General features: G+C 39.6%; 1 protein-coding gene across 1 annotated transcript; it reads right to left on the bottom strand.

Annotated features, from left to right (window-relative positions):
• Window positions 1-316: 316 nt before the first annotated feature.
• LOC124892291 (agamous-like MADS-box protein AGL29) lies at window positions 317-865 on the bottom strand. The gene has a single exon (XM_047403618.1). It carries the CDS (start codon window positions 863-865, stop codon window positions 317-319), a length of 549 nt encoding a protein of 182 aa, XP_047259574.1.
• Window positions 866-11028: the final 10163 nt, after the last annotated feature.

Here is an 11028-nt window from a genome sequence, read left to right as displayed (position 1 = left end):
AAATTCAACAGTGCAAATTCTTGAAGAAAGGAATTAGAACAACAATAAAATAATGCTATATAATTGAAACACATGAACAAGAACCTAGTATAGATATAACAAAAACAAACTACAATACTTATGACTAGTACAATGACAAACACCAACAAACATAAACATTTGAAAAGCAAGACAACACTTTGAAACTACTAATCTTCTACCCTAATATACGTCTTCCACACCATCAAATTTAAAACTAAAAACAAAAACTAAAAAAGAACACTTAAGATATATGAATTTAAACCAAATTATTCCATTGCATGGGGCTTCAAATATGTTAGAAACCACTATATGCTTGATAAGCATTATTTGGAGGGGCTTGTGTTGAAAAAGCAACACCATTTTCCAACACCATCAATTTATGGTTCAACTTTAGATCAACAAGATCCAACCATTCTTCAAGTCTTTTCACATCCTCTTTATTGACATTATCGATGTATTCCCACAAATTTTCCATGTCATTCGCGTCGGGTGTCTGATTAGATATAATCTTTTCTACGATATCAAGGTTGTCAAGCTGACCTCGTCGCTCCGTCACTTTGATCCGTGCATTTACAGCAACGATGCCACTATCTACACTTGGCTGTGTATCTGGACTTACAAAACTACCAATAACAGAGTCCAATGTAGGGTGAAAAAACGAGTAAGGCTTACCATTGGGAGAATATGATATTATTCCCACATTAACATCGTATTTCTCAACCAGCTTGCTTACTTTTTTGTATAAACCTGACTTACGCTTTGAGAATGTTACAAGTCGAGTAGTTTCATTTTCTATTTTCTCCACAGGAATCTTCCGATGCCCTAGATACTTTCTTTTTGACATGACTTAAGCTTTGAAGAAAGATAAAATAAAATTATAAATTGATTGATAAGTCTCAAATATTGTGTTGCTTATAAAAATGAAAATATGATGGCTTTTCATACAAAAAACTCTTCTCTATTGTAATAAATTACTTGCCAAATACTATAAGTGAAAACAAATCTCTTCATATGTTGAAAATTATAGTAGCAAAATAAATTTTATATGGATACTTCAATTATATTCTTGCACTTATCATAATAATAAAAAAAATTGAGAAACTTCAAATTAAGGAGATAAACATCTAATATGCTTAATGACTTTACTAAATTGTGATAACCAAGTGAGAAATTATTGGATTACACACATATCTATGAATATTACTACAACAACAATAAAGCCAGTGTATTCCCACATAGTGGGGTCCGGAGAGGGTAAAATATACGCAGTCCATAACACTAAGTCCGGAGAAGTAGAAAGGTTATTTCCGATAGACCCCGGCTCAAGACAAAGAATAGTATACAAATTTGTAATAAAGCATGAAACAAGATGGAATAACAGAAATAAGACACCCACAAAGAAATACCCCTACACTAACGAACCAAAGGCACCCCCACCCCCATAGCCTCCTACTAGCAGCTCCAACCTATGGACCTAGCCCTAGGACTACCGGCCCGGCTACCCCAAAGCTCTCCTAACTACTGACTATGATCCACACACAAACACTAGCCGTCTAACCTAATTCGCGACCTCCATACCTTCCTATCTAGGGTCATGTCCTCAATAAGCTGTAACTGCTCCATGTCATGTCTAATCACCTCTCTCCAGTATTTATTTGCCCTACCCCTACCCCATATGAAACCATTCAAAGCTAGCTTCTCACACCTACGAAATGGGGCATTCATGCCTCTCCTCATCACATGTTCGAACCATTTCAATTGAACTTTTCACATCTTGTCCTCCACCAAAGTCACTCTCACCTTCTCCTGAATAGTCTCATTCCTAACCCTATCACCCCTAGTAATCCCACATGTGTAATACAATATCTACATTATTGCCACCTTCAATTTTTGAATGTGAGAGTTCTTGGCTGTCCAACACTCCGCTTCATACAGCATGGCCGAACGGACTGCCACTCTGTAGAATTTACTTTTAAGCTTGGGCAGCACCTTCCTATCACACAACACTCCCAAGGAGAGCCTCCACTTCATCCATCCTTCCCTAATACTGTGGGAGACATCCTCATCAATCTCTTCATTCCCCTGAAGCAAGAACCCGAGATATTTAAAACTATCCCTCTTAGAAACAACCTGGAACTCCAACCTTACTACCACCTCATTCTCCTATCTCAAGTCATTAAACTTGTACTCCATATACTCTATCTTAATCCTACTCAACCTGAACCCTTTAGACTCAATGGTTTTTCTCCAAACCTCTAATTTATCATTCACACCCGCATGCGTCTTATCAATTAGAACTACATCATCTGCAAAAAGCATACACCAAGGCACCTCCCTTGAATATGTTGTGTCAACATATCCATCAAAATGTAAACAAAAATGGGCTTAGAGTCGATCCCTAATGCAACACTTTTAAGACAGAGAAATGCTCTAAATCTCCTCCCGCCGTCCTCATCTGAGTCTTTGCTCCATCACACATATCCTTAATTAATCTGATGTACGCCACTGGAACCCTACTCACCTGCAAGGAACCTCCCTAGGTACAATGTCGTACGCCTTATCCAAGTCGATGAACACTATATGTAAGTCCTTCTTCTTTTCCCTATACTGATCCACTAGTCTCTGCACCAGGTGAATTACCTCTATCACCGAATGAACGGGCATAAATCCAAACTGATTCTTTAAAATAGACACTATCCTTCTCAACCTCTGCTAGACCACTATTTCCCAGATCTTTATAGTGTGACTCAACAACTTAATACTCTTATAGTTGTTGCAACTCCGGATGTCACCCTTGTTCTTATATAAAAGAATCATAATACTCCATCTTCAAGCCTCGAGCATTTTCATAGTCTTGAAAATGCTGTTAAACAATTCATTCAACCACCTTAACCTAGCCCTGCCAAAAAACTCTTAAAAATCCATTGAAATCTCATCAAGCCCTGTCGTCCTACCCCTTCGCATTCTGCGAATAGCCTCTCTGACCTCCTCCACCTTAAAACATCTATAATAACTGAAATCACGACACTCCTCTGAGTTCTCCAGTTCCCCTAACACAATGTATCTGTCCCCCTCATCATTCAAGAGACTATGAAAATACGACTATCATTTTCTCTTAATATGAACGTCCTCCATTAGCACTCTACTATCCTCCCCCTTAATACACTTCACTTGATCGAGGTCACGATATTTTCTCTCCCTAGACTTAGCAAGCCTATATAACCTCTTTTCCCAGTCTCTCTCCTCTAACCCCGCATACAAGCTCTCAAACACTACCGTCTTAGCAGCTGTAACTGCTAACTTAGCCTCCTTCCTAGCTAACTTGTACTCCTCCCTATTTACCTATTTTTTTATTCATCCTTACTCTCAACCAACTTTGGCATACACCCCCTTCTTAGTCTTCACTTTCTTCTTAACTTCTTCATTCCACCACCAGTCCCCCCAATATTGTCCAGCCCGTCCCCTCGAGACACCCAGCACCTCTCTAGCAGTCTCCTTGATGCACCTAACATCCCTATTCCAAATACCATCCACGTCCTCCTACACTCCCACACCCTCATTTCCACCACCTTATCCTCTATCTCCAGCACATTCACCGGCATTAAGCCACCCCACTTTATTCTGGGTCGACCCTCCTCGCCCCTTCTCTTCTTATCTTTATTCTGGGTCGACCCTCCTCGCCCCTTCTCTTCTTATCCTTATTTACACCCAAGTCCATCACTAGAAGCCTATGCAGGGTCGAATGATTCTCACTCAAAATAACCTTACAATCCTTACATAACACCCTATCCCCCTTCCTAAGCAACAAAAAGCCAATTTGAGTCTTGGCTATTGCGCTTCAAAAGATAACCAGATGATTCTCCTTCTTTGGAAAGCTTGAGTTCACTACCACCATCCTGTAAGACCACACAAAATTATAATCTTAACTCAGTCTTTTAAACTATGAAAAGAGGTCCCAAACTTGGAAAATTTCAGCTAAGTGTTTACACTTAGAACTATTTTAGCCTTCATAAGTTGGTGATCTTATTTCACGACCCTTATGACCTTAAAATGTTGATCTTTGGATTGAATCATGATCAGGTGCATCAATAGGTCACTTCGGGGTAAGTTTTAGATTTTTTAGACGTCATTCGAATTAAGTTTGGATGACCAAAATAGTTGGTCAACGCGATCTCAATGCGCCGCGTCACCCATCGTATCAATATATATTTCTCCCCAGCTTTCAGTGCAATTCCAGTGAACCAATGCAAACTCGACGCAAACGCATTGTTCATCGCATTGATGCCATTGACATGGCACGTCGGTCTGCGCGTCACTGGGCACAATTTTTGCTCAGTAAAATTCGCGACCAGAGGGATAATTGGGTCATTTTTTCCACTTTTATTCAGCCCCAAAATACGTAATTAAGCCATCTAAAAGGCAAAAACTCATTATTTCTCTCAAATTTACTCAACAACAAACCCTAGGTGATCTAAATTCAAATTCAAGCTTCAAGAACACTCCATCAACTTTCTCCAATTCAAGCACCCAGGTATGTGAAGTGTTCATCTAAGGGTTTCTTTCCACTCTTGGAGTCAAAAAACTTATTTAAATTATAAATTAATTGATTTTATAAATTCCATGTTGGATTTGAGTGTATTCATGATTATGATGTTAAATGGGTTTCTAATCCATGATTTATTACAAGTTTCATGTGGAATTATTTACCATGTGTGTAGTATCATGTGACCTCATGTTAAAACCCTTGAAATTGCAAATTGGGATTTGAGATTTGTGATGCCTACATGTTGTTTAGCATCATGTGCATAGATTATGTTCCCCAAGTGCTTGATGAATTACTTATGTGAATTAAATGTAAAAATCATGATATTCTAGCATATGTGCAAGCTTATAACTTACAAGTGTTTGATAAAATATCTCTATGAATGAATTATGAATAAGTGAACATTGTTATGCTTTTCAAGTTTATGCTCTGGTTTACTTTTCATGCTATCGAGTCTTAGGGGTATTCAGTACCTAAAAAATCTAGTTGTTTACCTAGAGTTACAGTAGTTACAGAATAGTCGTTGTAGTGCCAAGAACAGTAGTATTCAGTAACCAGTCACAGTCTCAATTCAGTATTCAGTTCAGAACTCAGTGAACTCAGTCAGTTAACAGAACTCATTAGTATTCCATCAGTTAGTTGAATTGTAATACCCCACATATTTTTAAGCTAAGAAGTGAATAAGTATTCCTACGTATGAAATCTCTTATCCTGTGATTCATACTTGATTACATGACTTACAATGAATATCCTAGTGATAGGATAGCTTATGATGCATTAAGCATGTTTATATGAGTCACTTAAGGTAATACAAGCTAGGAGTTTTTGAATCCATCAAGTTTTAGTGTTTGATTTTGCAAGGGTCATTTTTGAACGATTATAACTCAAATTTAATGTGGTATTTTGGCTGATTTAGACCCACCAAATTGTAGAGAATCGAATTATCTTTCCAACGATACCAATTTCGCCTTAATCCAATACCCGAACGAAAAGTTATGCCCATTTTTGTGAGAGACAGTAAGCATAGGCGATTGGTTAAGCGCGGCCTAACCCAAGCATAGGCGATTGGTTAGGAGCCGCCCAACCCAAGCATAGTCGATCACTTGGGCGCCGCCTAAGTCAATTCCAGGTGTCAAAAATACTCTGTTTTGAGTTATTTTAAAGGTAATTAAGTCTTTAAATACTCCTTACACGTCCCTAAACTTAACCCTACAAAATATATATCTTCTAAACATATTACAACCCTATTTTCATCTCAAAGCTCATCATCCAAGAGCACTAAAGGAGAAAAACAACTAGGGTTGCATAATTAAGCTTGAAGATCCGATTTCAAGGGAATTCCTCCGTCAATCATCAAGAATCTTCCTTCTAAGGTATGCGTAGTGTTCATCCACGAATTCCTTTCATCCGTGGAGTTCAAGAATCAATATTTAAAATACAAAAGCTTGGTTGATTGTGGTGATATGATTATATCCATGTTGACACTTATTTGTTTTCCTTTTTTTCATTATAAAGTATGACTTGGGTGTTGATGATCATGTTGTTGATATTGGGTGATTCCCAAGATGGAATCTTTATATATTTTTTTGTGAATTCATGATATCATATGAGTTGGAAACATGTAAATTTGGTTGTTCATGATGTATAATTTGATGATTTCACCTATTCTTAAGATGTGCATGTAAGGTGTTTGATAAAATGCCTAAGAAACTAGAAATCATGCAATATAGCTAAATTGTGACTAAGTGAAGGATTCATGATATGCCCTTAAGTTCCAATGACTTCTATGTGGATAATGTGCCTTGTAAATGTTGTTGGAATACTCATGAACTATTTTTATAAGATTATGCTATGTTTACTTGCAAATCCTACTTATGAACAAGATGTATGATAACCATGCAATCCACATGAACTTCCATGCTATTGGTATGTGTTGCCAATATGATTATGCAATGAACATGATATTAAGATTGTGCAAGTACTTCTATGTGATATGAAATCCTTACCATGCAGTACATTGTTGATAACCATGCTTAGTATGAGATCCCTACTTATGATATTATATATTATGGACTCTACTCTTATGATCAAGTCAGTCATGTGTGTCAGTTTCCTTCCATCGAGTCCTAGGGGTACTTGTACCCGAAAACTATAGATGTGTGCCTAGATCCATGTCATGTTTCATGATATCCGAACTCAAGCTATGATTCCATAGACTTCAGTCAATCATGTGACTCAGGAAAACCTCATGATCTTAGTCAGTTGTCAGATACCAGTAACATTCCGCCAGTCAATGGAATTTAGTAAGACTAAGTCATGCACAGTCAGTTATTCATGTCCAGTCCCTCCAGATGGGAGTAGAGGTTAGCACCGAGTGAACCCGAGGATGGGAACTCACCCGCCAGTTCAGGGTGTGATTCTTAGTAGCAATCCATGTGTTCCAGAACTACGAAGCCAGCGTAGGTTAAGACATCTTAACCCGTCAGATTAGGGTTGATGAGGTAGCTTAACCCATCAGTTTAGGGTTCCCACCGTTCTCATTGAGTACCCGCCAGATAAGGGTCACTCACAGGCTATTCTTACCCATGGCACGGTATTGACACCCTTTCAGTCGAGGCAGAGATTGGACCCCAGCTTAGCCATAACGACATACATGGGGAATGTCGGTTAAACACTACTTCCCACAGTTTCAGTATCAGTCTCAGTAAAAGAACTCAGGGCGTTCTTTAGATTTCAGTATATATGGGACTGTCAGATGCAGTCGTACATGTTATCAGTTTCAGTATCAGTCATGACAGTTATTAGTAAACCATGTATTAGCTTACAGGTCGTGTTATCACATATTCACGATTTTAGTTTCTATATATGTGTGTTTGCACTCCCACGTTCATATTAGTCAGTCAGTGTTGTTCATGCATGAAACCCTTTATGTTCATCCTACCCTCCTCGTATACTCAGTACTCCAGTTGTACTGATGTATTTGCGCTATGGTGCCTTCTTTTTATGTTACACCATAGGTTCTGAGACACGAGCTCCAGCCCAGCAGTAGCGGTAGCATTCCAGTCGCAGAGACACAGTGAGTCCTCATTAATTCGAGGATAATATGATTTGATACATTTATTTATTTCTTCAGTTCAATTTTTATGGAGTTAGTTGGAGACATGTTCCTTCAACTTCTTATTTAGACAGTTTAGAGGCTTTCAGATTTATGTTTAGATTGAGTTATTTTGGGTATTTTCACCCACATGATTTTATTCAGTTGAACCTTATGGCCTTACAGTTCCATGTATTCCACATTATTATATCATGATTTGCAGTATACAGGTACAGATATCAGTCATGGGTTAGCTTGTGGTTCTTCTGGGTCATGAGCATCGTGTAGCATTCTGGTTCAGTGAATCGGGGTGTTACAAACTTGGTATCAAAGCCTAAGGTTCAATAGAGTCCTAGGAAGTCTAAAAGTCGCATCTAGTAGAGTCTTGTACATGGGTGTGTTGCGCACCACATTTATGTGCGGGAGGCTATAGGATATTTTAGGAACAGTCCCCTTTCTTCATTATTCCTATCATGCTAGTGAGCATAATGAAAAGTTAAACTCTCAGTCTAATCCATTCTTCTCTTATTTCAGACCATGACCCCAAAGAGAAGAAACCAGCAGCTCCTCAGCCTGAAGATTCTTTGGGCGAACATGTTTCCCATGCAGAGTTTAGAGCCATATTTACCATACTTGCTCAGTCCATGGCTGTACAGAATGAACAGCCACCAGTTATTCCAACCAATCCAGTGGCCACTCCCAAAGCAGCTAGGGTTCAGGACTTTACTCGAATGAACCCTCCATTTTTCCATGGGTCTAAGTCTAATAAGGACCCTTAGGAGTTCATTGACTAAGTCCAGAAGGTCATCGACATCATGGGTGTTACTTCTATTGAGAGTGCTAAGTTAGCCACCTTCCAGTTACAGGATGTTGCTCATGATTGGTACAAATAGTGGAAATTTGAGAGGTTAAATGATACAGGCCCTATCGAGTGGGAGAAATTTGTCATGGCCTTCTTAAACAGATTCTTTCCCCAAGAGCTGAGGGAAGCCAAAGTTCTTGAGTTCATCAACCTCAGGCAGGGGAATATGACGGTTAGGGAATATTCTCTCAGATTTACTCAGCTAGTCAGGTATGCTCCTCATGTGGTTGCAGACAATAGAGCTAAGATGAGCAAGTTCGTGTCAGGAGTCAATGATAGCATGGTAAATGAGTGTAGGTTTACGATGCTGATCGGTGATATGACCTTAGCAAGACTTATGACCCATGCCCAGCAAGTAGAAGAGCAGAAGTTTAAGACTAGGGAGAGGCAGAACAAGAGAGCAAGGTCAGGTAATTTCAACTTTGCTCACCCCAAGTCAGATGGAGGAAACCGTTCACAGTTACGCTCCAAGTCAGCCATTCCAGCTCCTTCCCCTGCCAGCGCTCCGTGCTGAAGTTTAGAGACGGCAGAGACAAAGCACCAGGCTCTAAATCTCAGGGCAGTGTTAGCAGTGCCCAAACAAATCCCCTTTGTTAGACTTGTGGTAAGAACCACAAGGGCATTTGCAGAGCCGGTAGTGATGTTTGTTTTGGTTGTGGCAACCCAGGCCACAGGATTAGGGAGTGTCTGCAGTCAAGTATTCAGGGTCAGCAAAATCATTCTACAGCTCAGTCCAGTCGTCCGAACCAGCAGGGTGCTATTTTCAGTGCTACCAGTAGGCAACGCCTAAATAGACTCTATGCTCTTTAGTCCTGGCAGGATCAGGAAAATTCTCCTGATGTCATTACTGGTATGTTACAGATTTTCCATGTTCATGTTTATGCTTTGCTAGACCAGGTGCATCTTTATCTTTTGTTACTTCATACATAGCAGGGAGTTTGGAATCAGTCCCAAAGTCCTAGCAGAGCCCTTCTCAGTCTCTAACCCAGTAGGTAAAGCTATCATAGCCCGGCAGGTATACAGGAACTGCCTGGTTATGATAACTCAAAAATCTACATCAGCAGATTTAGTGGAGTTAGAGATGATTGATTTTGATGTCATTCTCGGCATGGATTGGCTTCATTCCTGCTATGCCATAGTCGACTGCAGAAACAGGATATTTCAGTTTTAGTTCCCGAATGAGCCCATCCTAGAGTGGAAGGGTAGCATTTCAACGTTCAGGGTTCAACTTGTTTTCTACCTTCGAGCAAGGAAAATAATTTCTAAGGGGTATGTGTATCATTTCGTGCATGTTAAAGATTCCAGTTCCGAATCTCCCAGCCTCGAAACAATCCCTGTTGTTAATGAATACTCAGATGTCTTTCCCAAAGATCTTCCAGGCATTCCTCCCAAAAGGGAAATAAACTTCGACATAGACCTTCTTCCAAATACTCAACCTATTTCTATTCCTCCATACAGAATGGCACCAGCAGAACTCAAGGAACTGAAAAATCAGTTGAAGAATCTCTTAGATAAGGGATTCATCAGACCCAACATTTCCCCATGGGGTGTGCCAGTATTATTCGTGCGCATGAAAGACGGTTCTCTCAGGATATGTATTGATTATCGTCAACTCAACAAGGTAACGGTCAAGAACAGATATCCTCTTTCTAGGATTGATGATCTATTCGATCAACTTTAGGGTGCCATTTACGTCTCCAAGATAGACCTCAGATTAGGCTATCATCAGCTCAGAGTTAGAGAATGTGACATTTCGAAGATAGTTTTTCGTACTCGGTATGGTCACTTCGAATTTTTAGTCATGTCATTTGGTCTTACCAATGCCCCTGCAGCTTTTATGGATTTGATAAACCGTGTGTACAAGCAGTACTTGGACATGTTTGTCATAGTCTTTATAGATGATATTCTGGTCTATTCTAGCACAGAGCGTGATCATGCAGACCATCTCAAGATTGTTCTTCAGACTATCAGGGATCACCAATTATTTGCTAAGTTCAGCAAGTGCGAATTTTGGCTAAGATCAGTAGCATTCCTTGGCCATATTATTTTCGATGATGGCATTAGAGTAGATCCTCAGAAAACCGAGGCAGTAAGAAACTGGCCCAGAGTCGTATCTCCATCAGATATTAGGATTTTCTTGGGTTTGGCTGGCTATTACAGACGGTTTGTTGAGGGATTTTTTTTCTATTGCATCTCCCATGTACAGATTGACTCATAAAAAGATTAAGTTTTAGTGGTCAAATTCATGTGAGAAGAGCTTTCAAGAGTTGAAGACTCGACTCACCTCCGCTCCAGTTCTAGCTATTCCAGATGGTTCAGATGGTTTTGTAGTCTATTGTGATGCATCCAGAGTGGGTTTAGGTTGTGTCCTCATGCAGCATGGTAAGGTCATAGCCTACGCCTCCAGACAGTTAAAGCTACATGAGAAGAATTATCCTACTCATGATCTTGAGTTAGCAGCGGTAGTTTTTGCCTTGAAGATTTGGAGGCATTATCTCTATGGAGTTC

The sequence above is a fragment of the Capsicum annuum genome, unplaced genomic scaffold (assembly GCF_002878395.1).
Source record: "Capsicum annuum cultivar UCD-10X-F1 unplaced genomic scaffold, UCD10Xv1.1 ctg4553, whole genome shotgun sequence".
In the NCBI taxonomy this organism is placed as follows: domain Eukaryota; kingdom Viridiplantae; phylum Streptophyta; class Magnoliopsida; order Solanales; family Solanaceae; genus Capsicum; species Capsicum annuum.
The sequence above is the reverse complement of the archived record's forward strand: the minus strand, read 5'-3'. Positions and strand labels throughout refer to the sequence as shown.